The 24,457-nt window shown below is 31.4% G+C and overlaps 1 protein-coding gene across 1 annotated transcript; it reads left to right on the forward strand.

Moving 5' to 3' along the window:
• Positions 1-1,141: 1,141 nt before the first annotated feature.
• On the forward strand, positions 1,142-24,457 carry LOC130642146 (uncharacterized). Its single transcript, XM_057449234.1, has 9 exons — positions 1,142-1,540; positions 10,332-11,188; positions 13,486-13,551; positions 13,676-13,979; positions 16,378-16,529; positions 16,732-17,077; positions 18,683-18,796; positions 18,866-18,909; positions 23,842-24,457. The coding sequence occupies exons 1-9, from the start codon at positions 1,260-1,262 to the stop codon at positions 23,892-23,894; spliced, it is 2,217 nt and encodes a 738-aa protein (XP_057305217.1). The 5' UTR covers positions 1,142-1,259; the 3' UTR covers positions 23,895-24,457.

A 24,457-nucleotide genomic window follows, 5' to 3' on the forward strand; every position in this document is an offset into this window, starting at 1 on the left:
GACAACTAATAAATAAAGTGAAATGATATTAACAAAATCTACTAAAATATGATTACAATTAGTACGACGGAAACAAAGAGGACAAAAGCCGGAACATAACAGTAACTAATATCGTAATTAACTTGAAACTCCTCTGTTTTTTCTTTGAGAAAAAACTCTGTTGTTTTGAATCATTCCAAAAGAAGAGAATGGCAGAAAAAACAATCCTATAATACATGCTATTTTCGAATGCCGTAAAGAGAATTTATGAGAAAAACACATTCTTATTTGTTGTTGCAATAAAAATAGAGAAAGATTTGTAAGCAAGAAGTATTTGTCTTAAAAAACTAGATATCAAACAGATATTCAATTCGGTAAAACCGGATGTCAAAATTATGCAGTCTGGCATGACATTCCACTCGGCCAAGACCTTGTAGAATATCACAACCTCGACTGTAAGTTTCAATACCCGATTCTATCTCATCTAAAATTTATTTATTGTGAAGAAATTTAGGAATTTATTTTACGATTACTTTTAATTATAATATTTTTCTCTGATTTGCTTGAATTTAAAGAGATTTTTTTACCCTAAGCTAGTGACTAAAAAAATTCAATTCCAAAGGAACTAATAAGATTTGTAGGATTATCAAAATAATGTATTAGGAAAATCATTTATGTAAATTAAAAACACAAATGGTCCCAGTACAGAGCATGAATATCAAGTTTGGTAATCTGAGCGAATGATTCGTTCAGGGAAAACAAATTGCTTGCGGTTATGGAGATAGGAGGCATATAAAAAGTTCAAAACACCACAAATGTCTTATTAAGACAGTTTGGTAAGTAAGATTGTCATGTTCCACGGTACTTTTTGAAGGCCTTGGACTGCACATATTAGAATCATTCATAATTCTCTGAGAGATATTTAATAAAGCAGGAGCAGTAAAATAACTTTTTTAAAATCTAAATTGCTGTTTATAAAATACGTTGTATTATAAGTAATGCAAGTCCTGGTCACATATTAAAATAGGAGAAGCTGAGGACAAAATTGCATCAAATCCCGGTACCAATTTAGGGTCGCAAGTCTTGATAATATACACTGAAAGTTACGACACAAAAAAAAACATTGACTCTCCTACGTAATTATAATGATTCATTGCAGGATTTCGACAGTCACTGTGGGGGAGGGATCGATTTATGAGGAATGATTCCCAGAAAAGATGTTTCTTCTTTAAAAAAAAGGGAACCAACAAGACTCAGCTAGCTAGTGATGTCAAATTGCTATGGCCTCGAACGACAGTTTAAAGTCTGAGTTGGAAAAGCTTTGTGAATGTTTAATATGTTTGGATCGTATGGAAGATCCTCGAACACTTCATTGTGGACATTCATTTTGCAAAGAATGCTTGGAAAGTCTTGTTAAATTCGAAGATAATGGGGTGGCTCGAATTAAATGTCCGAATAGATGCAGAGATCATGTCCTGCCTCCAAATAAAAGAGTTGACTTAATCAGCTGTAGCTTACCAATGAAGCAAATGCTAGGTGTTATGCAGCAACAACATCCTTTGTAAGGAAATTTATCAGTTTTATAGCTGCTAGCTAGCTCTAGAGACCATGATAATAAACAAGGCATTGCTAGTTAGCTAGCTTGCCAGTTAGCTAGCTGTTAAGTAAAAATTTAAATCTACAATAGAAGAATTTCCCCTGCTTCCTTTTTTTAGCTGGCTACGGCTAGCTGCAAATGTTGTCTTCGTTCTGAATTTTTGTTGATATTTTTTGGCCCATTTTTTTAAAATCATTTTGTACTGCACATATACCTTTATGACCTAAAAAAAATTTAAGCAATATGGTATTGCACTACTTGATATATTGTACGAGGGTGCGGACTCGGCGTAAACGACGCAAAAACCACAGGGATGTGGAACGACTTCCAGCGTTTAAAAAAAAACTTGAAAAAAAACCATGAAGATCTCCGAATTAACCCAAAACAACATTTTTTAAACATTTATTTCCATGTATAACTTAGCCTATTAATGTCGAGCAGTGGTAATGGATGACTGTTTTTATATCATTTATTTGATAAATAACTGTATTAAAATCCCACAAAAAAATAAACTGTAATTGCGACGAAAAATAGCACCTTCATGGAGATGGAGAATATATAGGTACGTAAATTTTAAGTCGTGGAGTTGGGTGGTTGTAAGGGGAGAGGATTGCCAATCTAAGATAACCTATGTCAATAATTATATTAGATTTATTGGGTAACTATAACCTTACAACAAACTTAAATTTGTCAGCAATGAGTGACAAAGGTGAAAGCGAAAGAGGCTATGTTTGTTAAGGGACCGTCTCAAAATTTTTTTACGTAGTTCGTATAATTAATATAAAAACTTTGTATCAATTTATTAAATCTTTCGTATCATTTTAGTTTTGATATATATGAACTTTTTTGTATCAACAAAATTACAAGTTTGTATAAAGTTCGTATCATTTAATATAAAGTTTGTATGTATAGTTTGTTCATTTTTAAAGACGTTCGTATAAGAATTTGCTTATACGAAGCTCGTTTATTGTATTATTGACTATTATCTATAGTCTTTATATTGAAATTTTTTTAACAATTATAAAGATTGTTTCGTTATACGAACTTTGTTTATTTTAATTGGACTTATTATCTAAGGTCTTTATATATAAATATTTTTTAACAATGACAAAATTCGTTTCATTAACGAAATTCGTTTAACAAATATTATTCACGTTATTATGCGTCTTATATATATATATATATATATATATATATATATATATATATATATATCATAAAAAAACTTTCAAAAAAAACCTTGCTTTGTTTACTAAGTTTATTACGCTATCTTTACTGCATCTTATTTCAGAAAAAACAACAACTTTATTTCGTTAAAATTAAATATGTTTTAAAATATTGTTTCCACTTGAATTAGATAAAATAAGTTTAAATAATATTGCTTGCGCTATCATTGCGTATTATTTCACATTTTTCTTCAAGAATATTCTATAAGAATATCGAGGATGCAAAACGGGTCAAAAGTTAAGAATATCTTAAGAATAAACCAGGTCCAACTTTAAATGTAGATTTTAAATTTTGTATGAAGTGTAAACCCTTTATCCTTTTAGTAATAACAACATTGGCTTCGTTACGCGTTGCAAATAATTGAGATCCTGTTAGTCAGGTAAGACCAGCATCTCTCAATGGGATTAGATCTTGAGTGACCAGGTGAAATTAATAATGCCCTTAACTGACCATTCAGGGCCTCTGTCAGCAATCACATCACAACATTAACGATTTCTTTTATTTTTATTTATTTTTTCAATCAAGTTTATCATATGATTGACGTGCATCACATTGCTGCTTTTAATAAGACGCGTATATACAACTGCACCAGAAGTTTTCCAGAACGCGGCCAGTTCATTATTGAACGATTCAACTTGTCTTTCGATAATCTTACAAAACGATTGAGTTGGTTGTCAATTTTTGATCCTTCAGATAAAGATCGCTTGCATCGAAAAGTAATTTTCTTTGCAGGAGAAAGAGAACGACTCCGCGGCATTCGGTCCTATATTATTTGGTAGCCAGATGTGGAAAATCGTGATCATGAAAAGTGCGTATTTTTATTGTCCACAAACAGCATAAGTGTGTTTGCAAAGATATCCCATTACGCTGTGCTAACTTGACCACAAGTGAATTAAAGCCTATCAGATATTTGTAGTTCTTACTTGTTGTGTTTTTTTTTCGGGGTGGAAGCATTAATCTGTGAATGGTGTAGCGATTAGCAGTTATACCCAAGGTTTTTTTGATGTGCATAACTATTCATTTGAAGAAAGCCCATTTGTGTACATCACACTGTCTCTGCGACGTAAGTGAGCTTCAGCAGAACCTTCTTCCATCAACGTGTTGACAAAAGTAATTATTTTCGGATATTTCTTGTGTATGCTTGGTCTTCCTCGTCTTTTATTTTTATCTAAAAAAATAAGTAAGTTAAATTTTAACTACATTAATAAATTTAAGAGTTTAAGAAAAGGGGAAAAAAATAAAAAAATATATACTTTGCAAGAAATCAGCCTCGTCGTCGGAACTGGCTCTGTCATATATCCAATCGATATCGCTGTCGTAATCTTTAGACATGCTATGAAAGTAGCTAGTTTGAAAAAAAAATGTTTAATTTAATCTAATTAAATTAAATATTTTAAAAAGGAAATACAAATGTTTGATATTGAATTTAAGTTTGGTTGAAACTATTAAATAAATCTTATATTTTACTTCTTTTATTTCTGGTTTCGTATTGAAATAATTATGCGCGATTATGCCGGTACTTTTGAAGTTCGTTTAAGTTTGTATAGCAATTTACTTTGTTAAAAGTTCGTATCATTTCATTTTGTATGATAAAAAAACTTTGTTTATATTTTTTATTTTAAACGAAGCACTTTGTATGACATTCGTTTCACGAAACAAAGTACTTCGTAGCGTTCGTATAATTATACGAAAAAAACGTCCGAACATTTTGAGACGATCCCTAAAACACTTTATGTAAACAGGATACTCATCATCATCATCATTCTTGACTTAACGTCCGTTTTCCATGCTAACATGGGTTGGACGGGGTATATTAATGACCCTCTTCCAATCTGATCTAGACTGTTAGATCTAAACTCAACTTCCTCCATATCAAGTTTGTCCTTATAACCTCCTGCCAAGTTTTTTTCGGTCTGTCTCTGGACTTTGCCCCAGGAACTATTAAGTCTCTACACTTTTGTACCCAATTCTCCTCCTCCATTCTTTTTAAGTGTCCTAGCCAATTTAATCTTCTTATCTGGATAACATCTTTAATTCTACGGATACTTAACCTGCTTCTTAGCTCTCCTGAACTCAGTCTCAGACTGTCATTACACATCCACCTAACCATTCTCATATCATTCCTTTCCAAATCGTAAAGATCTTCCTGCTTCACTGCCCATGTCTCACTACCGTACAACATAACACTTCTTACACAGGCCTCATATACAACCTACCTTTTACCTCAGTTGACAAGACTCTGCTAGTCAACAGAGGAAGTAACTCTCTGAACATTTTTCAAGCAGAACCTATCCTGCAAGTAACACTTCTTCCAACACCCCCTTCACTGCCCAACATCAACTATGTAACAGAAGTTCTCAACTATCTCTAACGAGCCACTGTTGTACATCATTGAAGCTGGAAATACTTCATTCTCTATATCTCACCTTTGCAATGCTTGCATACAAACTGAATGTCAGCTCTTAACCTTCAACCAATACTACTGCACTTCTTATATACCCAAAGCTTGCAAGTCTGACAAAAAAATTGAGTTACTACCAACCCATTTCCTGCAAACTCCACAAGGCCACTTTCGAACTGCAAGGTCACACTTGGCTGCAATGCTACTAATCATGGCCTTAGACTTTGCTGTGTTCATCCTTATCCCTTTCTCTTCTAGTCCTTTCTTCCACTTCTCAAACTTTTCAACTAATTCTTCCATTGACTCTGCTATGAGAACCAAATCATCTGCATACAATAACTCCCATGGACAACCTGTTCTGAACTCCATCGGCAGCGCTGCTAAGACTAGAACAAACAACAAGGGACTAAGTACAGAACCCTTATGTACACGAACATTTGCACTAAATTCATCACTAAGTGAATTGTTAATCCTGACACGACTTCTAGCATTGCAGTACATAGACTGTACCATCGTAACTAGCCACCCATCCACACCTAATTTTCTCATAGGCCACCAAATAACTTTATGTGGCACTCTTTCAAAAGCTTTCTCTAAATCTATGAAGGCAAAATAGAGATTCTTAAAAATACTTTTAGACTAAATACTTTTCCTGAAGCTGTCTGAGTAAAAATATTGCATCTGTAGTGCCACACCCTGGAACAAAGCCAAGTTACGTCTTATCTATATCAATTCTTTCTCTAAGTAACTTATCAATCACTCTTTCAGTAACTTTCATTACTTGATCAACCAACTTCAAACCTCCATAGTTACCTCTTTCTAATGCATCACCCTTGCCATTGAAACAATTCACTATTACACTCGACTGCCACTCACTCGGAATAGCACCATCCTTTATAATCTGATTAGCAAGACTTGTAATGAGCTCAACTCCAATATATCCAGATGCTTTTACCATCTCTGCAACAATACGTGATACTTCTGCAGCCTTGGTAATATTCAATTTCCTAATAGCCTCCTCTACTCATTCTGTCTTGACCCGCATAGCTGGCCGTTCTACAACATCAACATCAGACAAATTATCCTCATCCCAATCAAACTCAGTGTTAAGCAACCTCTGATAATAATTCTTCCAAGCTGCCCTTTTCTCATCCTCTGTGCTAGCCAAAACACCTTCATCATTACGTATACACTTCTTGCCTACAACATCTTAATTAGTCTTCTTCATTTGCTTTGTTATCGTGAATACCTCGTTACGCTGGTCTTCCCTTCTTAACACTTCTGCAAATCTGTTTTTCTCTGCTTCTGATTTTGCCTTATACACTGCCGTGCGAGCACAACACTTAGCTTCTAAGTAAATATTTTTACTACCACCTGACTTCCACTCTTTCCAAAGTTTCCTCTTTTCCTTTATACACTGGTCAACCTCATTATTCCACCACCAGGTCTGTCTATGTCTGGATGGTCCTTTCGTGCACCCACAGGCATCATCAGAAGCTTCTAGAAGACAATTCTTCAAAGTAGTCAAAGTACTTTCAACATTGTCACTATCACATTGACCATTGTGGGCTAACTGTTAAACTTTTGCCCTAAATTGTCTTGCTACAATCTCTTCCTTCAGCTTCCAGACTTTATGACGGGCCTATGCTTTTCCTTGGCTTCTTTCAAGATAATATCACAAACCAGCGACCTATGCTGGGAAACACACTATTCCTCCGATATAACTTTCACGTCCTTCGCCACTTTCTTGTCTGACTTTCTAACCAGGAAGTAATCTATCTGTGTCTTACAACCACCTGACTCATATGCTATCAGCCTACTCTGTCTCTTACTGAATGATGTGTTGCAAACCACCATGTAAAAAAAATTACTATTTATTTTTGATTTTCTGATTTATTAAAAAAAATTAGAAAACAATCTGACCTGATTCGCTGTTTTGACTGTTTCTAGCCTCCACCAATTGTTGTTTGTAAATATCAAAATACCAGTCTAAATAAAGATAAAGTTTGCTTGCTGAGCTATGACACATTTGGTGTACAGAATTTCAAGAGATTCAAAGGAGAAGAGAAATAAAATTACTTTAGGCTTTGTTGTGCTATGATTGACTAAAGGAGATAAACAGAAATCTTGCTAGCATATAAAAAGCATAAAGTTGAAAAATTAGATAGAACAAAGTATATATATATATATGAAGTAAAATAAAAAGTAAATAAGCTTTTACTTTGTTAATGGCGTAATACCAGACAGCTAGCTAGCTATTCGTGATGTGAATTTTTTTATATGGAGAGTGGGATCTTCAATCCGTCACTGGCAACAAGCTAACTCACCGACTACCAACTCTCCAACTACCTAACTTCCTGACTATAAATTTCTCCTAAAAATGTTTACACTTTTTAAATTTGTTTTGCCCAAGTTTTAAAGTGCAAAACATGTTGAAGATTTCTAAAACAGCGTTTATGCATGTTTCTCAGTGAAAATTATTATTCCATGGTGGACACATAGCATAAGAACTAAGCGTCTAAAATAGTGACTGTCTCATAAATTCAGATTTATGAGAGGATAAGGCTTTCAAATACATGCGTCTCTAGTTAATGGAGGGTAATCAATTTTACATTCTAAAAATAGGAGTCACGGAACAAGTCAACATGTTAGGCATCATGGATCTTTAAAATGATAGATTCGGGCTTAAGTCAAACAAAAATCAAACACTTTAAATGGTCATTGTCTAGTAAACCAAACTTCAGACAAAATGGTTGGAAAATTGGCAGAAAATACAAGTGGACAAAAAGTTTACAATTCAAAGGATTTGGTATGTTTATTCGGTAATAACTATTTTTATTTGAGAATCTGAACTTTTTTTAAAATAAAGAAAAATATTAGAAAATCAAGAGCATAGATTCTACGTTCTTTTTTGATTGTGTAAATTTGAGCCATTGGACTATATTATCAAGTTTAAAGCATGCCCGGAGTTAATGTCAATTTTAAACTAGATTTTTTTATATATAATTTTCTGAAACATATCAGGAAATACTTCTTATTATTTGCTCCTTATCCATTTGCACATGCAAATCTTAAAACTGTTCCAGCTATAGATATTTTACCAACATTTTCTATTTTAACAATGTTAATTTTAAGGACTGAAAAATTGTTTAATTTCTTTCTTTTCTTTAAACCTGCATTAAATGTGTAAAGTTTAAATGACACAACATGAATGACAGACATTCTGTTTCGCTAACTGCTTTTTTTAACAGAAATGACAAAGCAATAAAATTGTGAAGATCACAGTGTTTTAAAGATGACATTGTAAGGCATATGAAATATCGTTTACAATTCTCAAAACTTCTGTCATCATGACCTAACTGTATTACGCACATGCATAATACCCAGTCCGTGATGATATTTGCCCTCATTCGAGTGCTGTCTAAGTTCCAATAAGTAATGTACAATTTAAACCAAAAATAAAAAATTCTCCTTAAAATGTTATTAATATCTCTAAATGCATTGGATGGTTTTTGTACTTGTTTTACTATTTTTTAACAAAATTTAATCCCATGGCAAAAGACAATTATTAAAGAGCAAGATTTAGTCTTTAGACAAGGAGGTGGTGAGGTTAGAGCTAAGAGGAGAATTAATATGGCCTTTACTTGAATTTTTGCACCTGATGTGTAGTCATAACCTTTAGACTGAGTGTGTTAAACCAAGATGTGCAATTTAAGTCTGCAGCTATTTTCTTTTGTTTTGTTAAGACACATTATTAAGAAACTTTAAGATATATGTGTGTCATCTAAGATACACCTGAAAAGGAACGCACATCTTTCATTATAGTAATTAATTATAATAAATAAAGTAATTAAAAAATTATGATTTTGGAGCAAAAGAGTGCAATTGCTTGCTATTTATCTAGAGTAACTAGTTAATGTTTGATAATGGTTTGATTTGATAGTGGTGCTTTGTAAGGTGTATACTACTCTTCCTTGAGGGTACATCACCACTTAAATTGGCTGCATTGTGTGTTACACAAAGCAATGAATGTGCTGAAGATTAGATTTGCTAGTTATGTACCTTAAGGGAAGAAATTATTCGTGGAAGAAATTTGTGCAGAACTTTTTTTGCGGAATTAATTTTTGCTGTTTTTGCCTAAATCCGCAAAAATTAATTCCGCAGAAGTGAAGAAATTTTGGTCATCTGCAAAAATAAATTCTGCAAAAGGGGAGTTCAAAAATATTTTCAATATTTTCAGTGACGATATTTGATCTTACATTTGTGACAGCTTAGTATTCTTATGTTACAGCAGCTTAGTACTCTTTTTTTTAATATTTTGATGAAAAACAGAGAGATAATATTCCATAAATCAGATGTTTTTTTATACACTTATAGGTACTAAATTAGGTTTTTCCTGACTTTCGATTTACTAAATTTCTTGCATACTCAAATTTATTCCGCAATATATCTTTTAAGGTTGCTATCCGCAAAATTGTATTTTTCAAAATATGCCTTTTTTGGGTCACTTATCCACAAAAATAAATTCCGCACAATTTTCTTCCGCAAATAATTTCTTCGCTTAAGGTAGTTGTAAATGTATTTAGCAAAAGCTCTAACAAAATAAAGAAAAAGACATGGCGATCTTTAATAAATGTATAACGCCATAAAATAGACAAAATTGTTAAATATTAAAACAAGCTTTTAAATAAGAGTCAGTGCTTACAAATGCTCAAAATGTAAACTAAGCATTAATTAAATATCAAACCGAAAGGTTCTAAGGTTTACTTATAAATAATAGTTTTTGTCTAGGATCTTAAAAAAAGGTTTTAAAGTTGTTTTGGAGGAGTCAATGCAAAAGTTCTAATTTAAAGAGAAATAAAATACAAACCATGTCATCATAAAGAGGGTATATATATCTATAATAGTGCTAAGCCTGCAACATAAGATTGGAACATTAAAATTAACTTCTAATCTTTATATACAGTTTTTTGACTGCTGCATCTTCTGTTCTTTAAGTTTATAGAAGTGTAAAGTTTTTGGATAAATTGCATATTACCAGCTCTCTGGCCTGTAACAAATAGATCTGTGTTCTGTTCTGTTCTAGTTGTTGATAATTCAAAAGATTTATCCTCTTATTACTTTTAGGGAAAGACAGTATGTGAAGTGCAATGAAAAAGATTGCCCAAAGGCAGTGGAGATATATTGCAAAGAATGCCTTCAGTATCTCTGTTTAAAGTGCTCAGAACAGTTACACAAAAGCTTATCTGGCCATACCTTGATACATGCTAAATATTCCACAAAAAAAGAATCCATTGAACCATATTGTGTAGACCATAAATGCTTTCAACGATATACTTGCACAAGCTGTGATGCCACTTTTCTTTGTATGTATTGCAAACAATTGTACCACATAGACCACAACGTTTCTTTATTAAACACACATGTTTTGAAGGAATATTTTACCAGCCAAAAATTAAAGTTGCAAAATCTAAAGTGCGATTCTGGTCACGTATCTGCTCATGCAGACACATTAAAAAAACGATTGCGCAATGCCAAACTATGCCTAATTAATAATTTTATTCTAAAAGCTAATGAAACTGAAAACATGTTATTGGTGAAGTACGATGCGAAGCGAAAAACCATTTTAGATGACTTCAAGGAAATAAATGTACACAAGCAAGCTTTATTAGGCCAACTTGAGTTATTAGAGAAAAAGACTGACATGCAGATTATGCTAGAATCGGGAAAACTGGTTACTGATGTTGAATCTTTTATGTTAAGCAATCAACATCTGCTTGAGTCAGCTGAACAAGTACCAACAATGCAGATTGCTACAGACTTTGACATTGCTGGAACACTTCCTTTGGGATTTATAGACAACACAATTTTAGAGTGCCGCATTAAAGGTGTAAACTTTTCATCTGAAGCACCAATAGAGTTGTTGAACTGTGACGGCATAGAAGAAGTAACCAAAGACTTACTGACTTGTCAATTAAATGATGGTAACATTACTTTTGTACATTAATATTATTATTAGAATCTATAGTACCTAGGAAACCAATCATAAGCAGAATAAATTTTCACAGACTCTTTCTAATTTTTTGCTAAGTTAGTAAAATCGAATCCATGCAAAATCTTTTGAGGGACTGATTTGCAATTCACACAAGAAGTGCTTGGTGAATACCCCAAATAAATACACAAAAATGTTCAAGGAATCAATGACCAAAAACAAATTCATGTAGAAATTTGTCTTCTCAAAGGTAGATCTTCCGTAAAACTTAAACCTTCATGTAATCAAAGGATATACTTAAACTTAACTAATGTTCAAATTATGTCTCCATTAAGCTGATTTTGGTTAAAACACAAACAAAAATTTACAAACTTTGTAATGGTTTTAAAATTGTCAAAATTAACATCCGTTGGGACTATTTGTGGTTCACAAAAACCTTGATTTTACATGAAAATAATAAAAACAATTTGAAGCTCCATGTTTTTTAATAAAAAAGTGTATATATACGTTATGAAAAATGTTATTAAAATATGGGAAAGTGTTTTTTAGGTAATTTGTACAGAAAATAAGTTACATAAACTTATATAAAAGCAGAAAGTTTCTTTCCTGATATCCATCTGTCCAGTCTTGATGTGAGGTAATTTTGGAAAGCTTTCTTACCATATTAAATAAAGTTACTATTCCATCAGTAAAAATCAGATCCAAATAACCGGCCCTACTTAAATAACAACGACCGGTAAAACGTAGTCCATACCTAAATAAACATTCAGGGTATAATAGCAAATTACATGATGATTAAGGCTTAAAATAAAATGTCTTAACTTTATCTGATAAAATATCCAAAGATAATTGATGTAATTTTATGATAATTTGCTGGCTAATGAAAAAATCTGTTTGACAATGAATATACACCCTTTTCCAAATAAATACTGGGATTATTGTCCAGGGTAATTTTTTAACAAATTCCCAGGGTAATTAATACAATATTCTCTTAACTTTGCTACTCAGTATTCAGCAGCATAGCAAGGTTAAAATATATCTATAATCTGTTTTTAATTTTAGTTTATAATATTATCCTTTTAGTTTTACAAGTCAAGAATAAACCTATTTAAAAGTCTTTTTCAAGATTCCTGTAGAAATTCGTGCACAAAATTGTGAGCACAAATAAATAAAGTTAATAAATTATTCACCTTTAGGTAGATCATGTAGCTAGCTACATTCCTTTATCATGGATAACTGTATTATCATGGCCTTGTGCACAGAATAATTATTGTTGGGCTTATAACTGTTCAGCACATAATCATTGTAAAATGAGCACTTTCTACGACGTTATAGATTTTTTTTATCATATTTAAGTTTTTTGTATTGAATGTAGCAAGGCTGCTAAATTTTGACCCAAAATGACATGCCCAAAATGACCTGTCACGCTGAAATAGATCTCTTTAAACAAGTTTTTTGCTGGTTCAGAAAAATTCTTGAAACAACACCATAATTATAATGATTCCTCACTGGTTTATTATTTTTTCCTTGTTGCAGAAATTGTTTAAGCTTTATGATGTTATTTTACATTGAGCTATTAGTTTAGAGTAGTTTAGAGTATTTCTACACATTCTATAATCTTTATTATTAAGGGACTATTTTCTGGCATATCCGTTACAAATTAGCCCTTTTTCCAAATAAAAAAAATCAGATTGGCTGAATTTAAAAATACAAAGGAAATTTCAAAAATAAAACATAGAATATAAAAAAAACTTCCCGAAAAGACAACAGGAAAGAAATCGGAAAAGAAAGGGCTTGTTCAAAAACAAAGATATTATATCCAAAAACCCAGAACAATGAAAAATAGAAATTTTTTTTAGTAAAAATAATTTTGTCCCTCTTAATTTTGTTATTGTTTTTATCAAACAGATTTTTTCTAGAAGTCAGTAAGTAGATGTATAGTTGTTGTTTAAAGGTGTTGTCACTAAGTGTTTGAAAAATATTACCACATTTGTTTGAAAAATATTACCACTGTTTAGTCATTGTCATTGAGCGATATAAATATCATGTCCTTAACGCACATTAACAGATGTATCTGTTGAAACCCAGAAAATAAACGTGTTTATTAATGGCATGATAATATTCATATTATTCAATTCTTTTTTTTTGTATTATGCCATGTTATTTTTCAAATACCTCAGCTAGTTATTCTGATGAACACTTACAAAGGCTGTGATTATCACATGCCAATCTCACATTTATTTTGGTAACAAATCCAAACTTGTTACTTTATCTCTCTTTTTATTTCAGGTAATGGCAATAATATCTTACCCTGGAAAAGAAGTGGTCAGTTATGTGAAGAAGCTTTTCTTTCAGGTGCATTACCCATAGTTTTTTATATTTGGGCCACTAAAGTTAGAACCTAATAAAACATGACACAGACTAGATTTGAAATACACTTATTTGATTTAATTTGTTGCTAATGCATACATATATGTAGGTGATGAATTCAATATGTCTGAAGTACTGTATCGAATGTTTCAAGATGTTGTGAGATTCGGATTTTCAAGTTATATTTCCTCTGATCAATACATCCAACATTCTGCATATGTTCGTTCGTTGTTTCAAGCGAGATATAACCTAGTGGTTGATCAATGCAAGTGTGCATCTTGTAATACCTCCATGTTGCCAGAGTTATATCATTGTCGCATTTGCAATATAGACTTGTGTTCGGTTTGCTATCGGCTGAATATGGGTTTGCTGGTGCCTAATCATTTGAAATATCATAAGATGGATTATTTGAGGTATCATTATTGTTTTTAATTTTTGTGTTCCATGAATTATAATATTTTTTTCAGCAGTTTAAATTCAAAAAAACTTACTGTTAATAGGAATCCGAAATGGTTAATGATGTTGAACTTATTAAATGAAAATGTTTAAAAAAACTTTTTTCATTCTCAAGATTCATGTTTAAAGATTTAGACATTTATAATTAATAGAGTTGTTGCTGTAAATAAAACAAAACAATTTTTTTCATAACAAATTCATATCAAATTTTGAGCTTTTGGTGGTAACAATTCACTATGATCAAGTCAATATGTACAAACGCCTGCAAAATCATTTGATTAGCCATTTTTTATAAAAATTATAAACACGAGTAATAAATTAAAAAACCTTCCTAATGCCAGAACAATTCTAAAGGCATGGATTAAACAGTTTTTCTCAGTAGAGGTTTGTCGCAGCAACAAGCTGCCTTGCAATGTGAGTCCAAGATCATTAGGGTCACGAACTAAAACATCAAAGTCGACAAAGAAAAGGTAACATTCCCCCAAATTGCGTATAATACAATCACTAGTACACGAAAACGATAAACTAATTTGTATTGTAAAAGTTTAGCCTGTCTTTCCTAAAATAAAGTAGTCTAACAATAGCTTTAAAAGTAATATACAAATTGCACTGAGAAAATTTAACTGCGAAAAAGATTTTGTAAATGTTAAACTCTACCTCATAAATTATCAGTATACTAATTAATTTAACTTTTTAATCGAGCAGGCAGGAATATTAACATAAATTAACTAAACTGTTCTGATGGTCAAATTTAATAACAATTGTTGATGTTTTTTTTCTGGAAGAATTGCTGTTTCCACAAAGTTTAAATTATTTATGTATAGGGACTACCTATATCATGCTTCCCTCTATAAATCTTGTAAAATGTGGAATTTATAAGCTCAGAAGGTTGTACCCTACGCAAATGTTTCTGTAATGTGTCTCAGATTTTAGATAAATGCCAGTTTGCCCCGTAACAATATCACTGTGATTCTATTCTACATGTGTTTGTTAATGGTATTCAGACATAGTTATCAAACTATTAACCAGAAAAAACATCTAAATTGCACAAAATCCCTTTTTTTCTAACTGGAAAACGTTTCCCTACAAAAAGGCATTCTCCAATCCCAGATAATTTTGGCTGTTCTTTTGGCTATATTCAAGGCACCATAAGCTTTACTCTGAAAGTAGGTTAGCTGCACTCTCTGCAATCTTCGCATTTTGCAACAACTTGCTCCATAACCCACACAGATCATAGAAAAATCATAGAAATTGGACGTGCTGACGTCAATACAAAAAATCACACTGTTTAATCTTGGATTTAACCAAGTAAACTAAGTTCTAAGTCTATAATCTACTGTAAATATTGAAAAGAAGTAGTGTGTGTTACTAACATAGAAACCGGTTTCTCATTTGTTTGCGGCTACTTGCTTTAATTCATGTCCGGGATCGTAGATTTCAAGGAGTACTTGCCTTGAGTCTGATTGGAGATTTTTTTCAGACTTGGATCTAACCTTGGGTATATCACCCTGTATTGCCATACCTCAGCTGCGTCTACATGTTTTTCTGATTTCTGCCTCAAATAAGCGTAGTTCTTCAAAGCCCATATGAAGAAAACATGGAGACTTTGCTTTCAATCCATTTAGTCAGCAAGATACTCTTGAGATTCTAGATATCTCATACCTGAGTTCTCTTTTGCTTTTACTTTCCTTGGTGAACATGCAACATGCAACAAGTAAGTAGCACCATTTTCTTTACCTGCCTCTTAAAACCACTTTAAATTTCTCAGTTGATAATTTCTTAGAGAGTAAAGAATTGTCCAGTGTTAACTCCTACTAATGCCAGCACTGCAGTACTTACCAAACTGCCGCTGTAAATAAATAACTCGCCAAATGTTACTTTCATTTGATTCTGCAGTTTAAGTACAACAATGGTGTTATCTCTTATCACTTCTTATTGGTGCACCATCATAAAATTAAAATCTCATGTCGCACACACTATAACAGGGATGTAATCATCCATTTTGCAAATTTAGACATAAACTGATAATTAAATCAGTGTTCAGGTGTTTACTAAGACAACTAAGTGTTGTTGTACAGCAAGGCCTATTGCATGACATGAAAAATACAAATGATCTGTAATAGTTAACACTAATTCAAAGTCTATATTAAGTGGAATTTTCTTACTTAAGTAAGTAGGAACAATTTAAAGGTATGGAATAAATTATACGCAGCTGCATGGAAAGCCAGGATTAGTGTTAATTTGTCTAACTTAAAACTAATTCACACTTGGTGTGTTACTATTGGGTATTCCCCATTAAACATGTACTAACAAAAATGCATTTATGTATTAATTGATGTATGTTTATTTTTATAGTGACGTTTGTGCTACCTGCAAGAGCTACATCGTTGGAAAGTATATTCACTGCAAAGTATGTAACCTCAACGTTTGTGCTTATTGTTATCAAACGTGCAAGTTTAAGCATGATGATCAACATCAAATATCAGTTTTGAAATATAATCTTGGAGGTAATGACATTTTGTATACTATGCCATCATTACCTTTTTTATATGGAATTAAAACTTCGTTAATGTTTTGCCAATGCAATCGTTGCCTTAATAAGTATAATTTGGGTATCATAAATGTCCTTGTAAACTTAAAAAATGTTTCTGAGAACGCTGACTACAGGCCAAAATTTAAATTCCAAATCTATTTTTTTGTCCCCCCTAGAACTTATTGACTGTATGTCAGAAGAAAAGGAATTACCGCTGCTGACTCTTCATTCAAGGTATTTTTCAGATGCTCTAAAAATAGGCGTTGGTGAATGGAAGAATTCATTTAGCAATTGGGATGGGAAAATTCAGAAAAATATGAAGCTAGCTGTTGCAAGATTTTCAGAGGAAGGTTTAAGCAATGGAATGATTTGCAACTCATGCTTGGTTGATCTTGCTGGGAAGTGGTATCGGTGTTTAGACTGCTTTGACCTTGATGTGTGTGACTTATGCTACCTGAAAGGAATTAGGAAGACAGAATTTACAAACGGTCATGATGTGAAACATACAATGATGAGTTTTCGGTATTATTTTCCTTCACTTCTTCTTTAATTCTTTTGTAGTTAAAACTGTTTAAAATTCTATCTATTGATTACAAAAAGTTAAATTTTTGTAAAGAAAAGCAGAAAGAACCTAAAGGACGTAATTAAAAAATCAGCAAGCTGGGCAATGAGGAAATTGGTGATATCTTGAGAAAAATATGTCTGTCTCTATCTATATTTCTCTCCTCACCAAGATTAAGACAACATTGAATCTCCCGTTTTAGACCAAGCTACAGTTTTACTTCCCCCTTCGTTAATAAATTTTCGTCTACGGTAATGTTGGGTCCCTCTTGTAATTGATATATCAAGAAATGTCAAAATAAAATATCCACATTTCCATTTTTGTTTCGTAAAATATGCATGCGAAAGACATGAAAAAGAGGTTAGTTTAAGAAAATTTCGAGATGCTAGTTGTTCACATGCATGTTTGAACAAAATGTTCACTTTTACAACTTTTAACTGCGACTTCCACATAATCGTAGTCAACTCAATTATAAAGGAGGTAGTGGTAGTGCTAGTGTGACAAAAAATATTGCAGATTTTAAGCACTTATCTTTTGGTATATGTTAGCTAGTTAAACCTAGAATGATGAGAATACTTTTTTATTTTACTGTTTTTTAGTAAATTTAAAGCTGAAACTTAATGTGCACTTTACTAACTCTTAGTGGCACTTCATATTACTCTTCTAAGTTCAAAAGAAATAGTAGTAGGAAGCCAGCATTACTACTAAGCAAAACAGAAAGTAGCTACAACCCTAAAGGAAAAATATGTTGAGAATTTTATTTTGAGCTTTTTCTTTTCCTAAAAGGAATGTTATTTACTAAATATGGTTGATGCTAACAGAAGTTTTCCAGAGAGGAGGAGGGGCCAAATTTAAGAATTGGGATATCAACCCTTCGTCAATTTTATATATTTTATAATTTTAATTGATTTTTTTTAACAGATGCGATCTAGGACAGAGGCTCAAAATGTGACAAAAATAAACAGGAAAATCCCAAGGAAGGTGTCTAACTTGCTTCAACAAGTTAAATTGATATTCCAATTCTGAAACTACAAATGTGAAAAATGTGTGTTTCAAATACTTGTAAAACACCCTTTGTTGTCTCATTTAAAGAAACAACAATGGGGTAAAACACCTGGTTAATGTTAATTTTGCAGATATTGTTTCAAAAATAAGGTACACTCAAAAGTTTGTTTGAAACAATTCAAGAAGCCATCTAACTACTTATCTCGTCATATTAAAAATTTAGCTAATATGTAGCTCGTATAACACTTAGAGTATTAAACTGACCATTAGAACGGCCAAATGTGTGGGAGATACATGCTTCTATCCAATAGTATTAACAAATGTTATTAATTAGAATGTATGACAAACTAATTTTGCACATAATGCGATTGAACAGATTGCACTAATTCACTGCAAACTATAAGAATGTTCTCATAGCTAATCTTGCTGTCATGTTATTCAATTTTTTTGGATGTATTACTTTGCGGAACAGAAATAGATGTTGTGCCAAATTCTGTAGGTTGATGTGGAAATTCAGTGTAACAGAGAGAATAATTGTTATTTGTTTTTTTTTGTTTTAGATACAAATGCACCAATTGTCGAGGATTTATAATTGGCTCGATTTATAGTTGTGCAGATTGTGTAAAGAATGAGTTGTGTACTCTGTGCTATAAATCAAAAAAATTTCCATCAAGGTGAGACGGTGTGTTTTTTTTAAATAATTGTCAGCGTTTTCTATTCGTATATATTTTTTTTGTTTTTAGTCACAAGAGCTCTCACAGGAATATGAGAAAACATCACAATTATGGTAAGTTTTTTTTCATATACGTTTTGTTAAAATTCAAGCAGTGCAAACTCAAAATATAAATCAACTAAATTTTTTTTTATCCTACTGCATTCTGTCGCCTCTGTCAAAAATTTAATCGAAATGTAGACAAGTTCAAAATTTTCAAAATATTTTGTACACCAGTTTGCAAGAAACAATTCTAAACCAACAATAATCAGTTATTTTGATAATTTTGCATGAAGTCCCTCCTGACAAACACTTACACCAAATGTATAAAAAGAACAATTTGCGGAGGAAAACCAAATGAACAAAAATCATTTCTTTGCATTTTGCATGTTGTAAAATTTTTCACAAACGCAAAAACACAATTTTAAACACATTAAATTTAGTGAAAAACCAGTCAAGAATTTTAAAGTAAATATTTTAAAAAAATAGCTTGCAAGGTATAAAATCTGATTCGAATCTAAATCAATAGTTTTAACACCTAAAGTAACAAAAACAGTTTTGTTTTATGTCATGAAATTGTGACCCGAAACTGTTAAAACCGCAACCCGTAGAATAAAAATCAACTAAAACCAAAATCAGATATTTTATACAAAACAGAAAAAGTAGCATGCGAGAAGAGATTTGTAAATCATTTTGTTATTGTATTCGTTGGATAGAATATTATGGTATACGTTATTGCATAGTCAAGCCAAAGGTTGATGCCAAATGTGAACAATAAACAGTTAACCACACTTTAAATATTGCATAGTGCTTCTAGCCGAATTTTTTATATAAAATGTAAAAAAATGGTTTTCAAAAATATGTAATCAACACCAAACGTTTTTTTGATATATTTCATACGGTCCTTCCTCACCAAACTTTACACAAAATGTCAAAAGGAACGGTGTGTCGACCCTAATCTAACAAAAATCAATTTTTACACTGTCATCACCACCCATAATATTTCAAATCTCACATAGTATTCTGTTACAAAAGTTTACATAAAATATATATAAAAAATAACAGCTTGTATGGTGTGAAACTAATTGGTTAAAACTATTTTTTGGCCAATTATATATTGGGAATGCAACAACAACAACAAAAACAGTCCTAATGTTACAACAACAACAATCAATCTAACAGTTCATTTCATGCTCATTATTTAGTATATATGTTGCATAGAAAGTAAACGATTTGCAAAACAAACAAACAGTTATTTCAGTAATATTGCATATACAATCTTTTTCCACAAAAGCGTACACAAAATATACAATGGTTGTATAGAGTAATTCTGATTTAACAAAAAATCAAACAAAATTTTTTCAGTATATTTCATGTCAGTGCCTTCCACAAAACTTTTACCTAAAAGTTTCACAAGCCCACAACCTAACAATTTAGATCAGGCAATTTGGTCTATTTTAAACCATCCTGTCCCAAAAAAGTTTATATACAATGTAAAAATTTAGCGGTAAAACAGAAACTTTCTTTTATTTTGGTATTCATATTGCATATGCCTTCTATGGCAATATGTTAATTCAAAATGTAAAAGAAAAAAAAAAGCAACCTGCAAAGAGTATAAAATCAAAATCACCAAAGTAGCTCTTTGGATGTGTATATTGAACCTGGCAATTTGCACAACTGTTGAGACTAAATGTAAAGGAGAATGGCTGTGTTTAGTAATTCTAAATTAAGTCAGTTCTTTTATCATGTTGCTTATTGTCTTCACCCACAAACTTTTACACGAAAATTTCAAAATCAACAATTTAGAAAAAAGTAAATTTTATTAATGTGTATTTTCTGTACGTTTTTTCAGAAGTTTTTGCAGAAAAAAAACTTTGCACAAAAAAGAATCAGAAAAATAATTACATTTTTATGAAATAAATTTTTAGGTTTGATAACGTTTGATGCGTTATGTGATGCGTTTTATATTATATATAATGTCAGAAATTTTTTTGGCCAATTAGTCAAATTAGAATTGGAAAACAAAAACACATAAGTCGTAATGTTAAAACTACAACAATCAATCTAACAGTTCGCCACATGCAAATAAAATACAAATTATTAAAATAAAAATTATTAACTACATTCTTTTATTTTAATCCATTGCATACCGATCGTCTCCCACAAGTTTTATCAAAATGTAAAATTAAGAGTTTAAGAACAAAATCAAGTTCGCAAAATTGAAATATTTTGGCATAAATTGCATAGCCTTCTGAAACAATATTTTAATCCAAAATGCCAAAGAAAAACAGATTGCAACAAAAATTAATTATTTAGCCAATATTGCATACAGTTCTTTCCTGCAAAACCTTACACAAAGTGAAAAAAATGAATGATTCTATAAAGTCACTCTGATTCAACTAAAATCTGTTCTTTTGGTATTTTGCATCTTGTCCTTACCCATAAAATGGTACACAGAATTTCAAAAACCACATTTTGGAACGTATTAAACTTAAATAGAGAAGGATCAGTCATTTTAATATGCTCCACACTTCAGTAAAAATTTATATAAAATAAAGAAGTACGCAAGCATGCAAGGTGCAAAATCTAATTCATCTCTCACAAAATAACATATGTCAAAGAAAAGGTTCATTTATATATAACATCTAAAACAACAAAATTCAATTCTTTCAGTATATTTCATTTCATTGTATAATAAAAACAACTAAGATCTGGTATATCGGCCTATTACACATCCTGTCCCAAAGAGGTTTATACAAAATGTAAAAAATGAGCGGTAGAACAAAATTTGCAAATTCTCCTTATTTTGGTATACATGTTGCATTATGGCTTTTACCAAATACGTTTATTAATCCAAAATGTCAAAAAAAAGAAGAAGCTTGCAAAGAGTACAAAATCAAAATCAACAAATTAGCTTTTTTTGGGTGTGACCATTGGCACAAAGTTTACACTAAATGTGAAGGATAATGGTTGTGTTTAGTAATTCTAAATCAACAAAAGTCAGTTTTTTTATCATGCTGCTTTATTGTCTTTCTCGCAAACTCTTGCTAAAATCAACAATTAGGAATTACATTTATATTTTGAAAATATGCAATGTTTGTACTTTATTATTTGGAAATTTTTGCAGGAGAAAGAACTTCGCTAATCAAAAAAAGAATCAGAAAAATGTTTACATTTTTATGGAATAAATAATCTTCAGGTTGATAACGTTTGATGGATTTTATGAGAATTCCACTTAATGTATAATCCGGGTGTTAGAATTACTCATTTTACAAATTCAAAGATTTATTTACGGGTTTAAATGAACACAATAAGCCAGGGTAAGAAGTAAATTTAGGAAAAATATTGAAGAAATTTCTTGGTGGTTAAAACTTTCTTATATAACTTTTTACTTATATTTTCCAAAACCATGGGGCTTTCTTTCTGGAAATTTTTTCACAATAAAGTATACCACAGGCAGTTTTTTCACCATAACCTTTACCACAGGCAGTTTTTTCACCATAACCTTTTGCACGAAAGATAAAATACACCAATGACTTACAAAGTCTAATTCTTTCAGACTTTTCAACAAAAGTTCATAATACAAAATTTCAAGAAAAGTTTGTAGTACACTATTGTTAGAAAGTCACACCATCCTTTCCTGTACAATTTCTTAACCTTAAAAGCTCCCTAAAATTATATATATATATGTCAAAAACTATTGTAAAATAAGATTTTACAAAGACCAGTTCCTTCGGTGTTAACATGCAGTACTCTCCCACACTTTAGCTACCAGCCTTACCACATGTTAAATAAGAATGCTTTTTTTTGTTACACAAAAGGTGAAAAATCCACTATTCTTGCATAAAAAGTGTCAAACTATCCGCAAATAACAGGTGAATATAAATACTTCCCTAAAAGGTGTCGTGGCTTGTTTCATCTTCCATGCTTCAAGCTTAAAATGTCTAGTTAAATAAATTTCTGCCATATTTCTAGAAAAGACTGCTAAGATTTGTAGCTACAGAGATAGCAACGAAACTAGGTTAGCTAGGTTTTGGGTAGCTTCAGTTTAAACCTAACGTTAGCTAGCTACAGCAGGTAATAGCTGACAGGCTATATTTAAACTGGAGACTTCACTATGTATAAAGATCACGGTAACATATAAATTAGATTAAAATTTTACTTCCGAGCTGGTTGTTGTTGGTGGCTTGTTTATATGATGATGGCTAGCTAACAAATATGTTTTGCATGAATAATATCATCAAAACTGGGAAAAAAACCTTACACAAACCTTGCTATGTTTAATTTGTTTAACTATGCTCTTCTTCAAATGTTTTTGTAAAAATTTATTTTGAAGACAAGAGTAGAAAAATGCTGAAAAAGAACAGCCATCTTTTTTGTAAATAAAATTTGCGTTACTTTATGCGGGGAACTTCATTAACAGTCCGTGTAAATCTATGAATATCTAAGCCCGTTAATTAATATGTAACATATACCTATGTATGTATATGGGGTATATATTTACTTATATCGTAAATAGCCGAGGTTATATAGTTACAACTTATATGTGATTTCTACGAAGTACCGTTTTAACTTTTATTTTAGTAAATTTTAGCGTAACGTCACTCTGTAGGAGGGCAATGCATGAGCCATAGGAAAGTGACTGGTAATTAAGTTTTTTGCATTTTCGTGGAATGTTCGCGGTTGATAAAATTCAATGGATTTTGCGGGAGTTCGGCTTTTTAAATAATCTCTGACAATAAAGTATGCCACATAATATTTTACCTGCAGTACTACAATGAAAGTTTGGCACAAAATGTTAAAAACAAAATTGTCGGAACATCTACAACAACAAAAGTCACCACACTTTAGCTTCCACCCTTATATAAAAAATATTTTGTCAATTACATGCATTTCTCTTTCATGTGAATGTTAGCAAAATATGAACACATTCGGTGATATAATCGGTGTAATGACATTGAAGCATCCAGATGAGGTATTGTATTCTAATTATTCTTGCTCTTTTAGCTTGTAGTGGGAGAGAGTTGGAACATATCGCTGATTGGCCTGTCGATATTTGAGAGAATCATAAAGTATATACACTTCGCGGTATAAGCTGTTATATTTTGCAAGTTTTATTACAATAATAATTACAATATTAATTCAATATTTGTTATGTAATTATTGTTTCAATTTTGATAAAATATTTAAGTTTTAAAGTTGCTTTTAACTCTTTTAATAAAATTTTATATAAAAGAAACTTGCGATAAGTTTGTGTATCTTTAAGAATATTAATGTGGCTTTTTGTAAATCCTGGTTGAATAACTATTATTTTAATTTTTTATTTTATTTTTTATACACACCGGAGCACTTTTGTAGCCCTTTGTAAAATCAAAATATAGAATAATGATGTTATTAAGTTGGTGTTGTTTGGTTTGTTTTCTTGTTGTTGTTGTTGTTGTTGTTGTTGTTTGTTGAAAAAGTAATGTGTCTTTTATCTAATCAATTATGGATATCAAATATCTAATCTTTGGCCTCAGGTATACTTGGTTATCCAATACAATATCAAATATCATATGGATGCTGTTTTTTTCCTCATTGCTTATAAAATTTCTCCTGACTATCAGCTCCGCTTTTGTGTAAG

Source organism: Hydractinia symbiolongicarpus, chromosome 4 (genome assembly GCF_029227915.1).
Source record: "Hydractinia symbiolongicarpus strain clone_291-10 chromosome 4, HSymV2.1, whole genome shotgun sequence".
NCBI classification, from domain to species: Eukaryota; Metazoa; Cnidaria; class Hydrozoa; order Anthoathecata; family Hydractiniidae; genus Hydractinia; species Hydractinia symbiolongicarpus.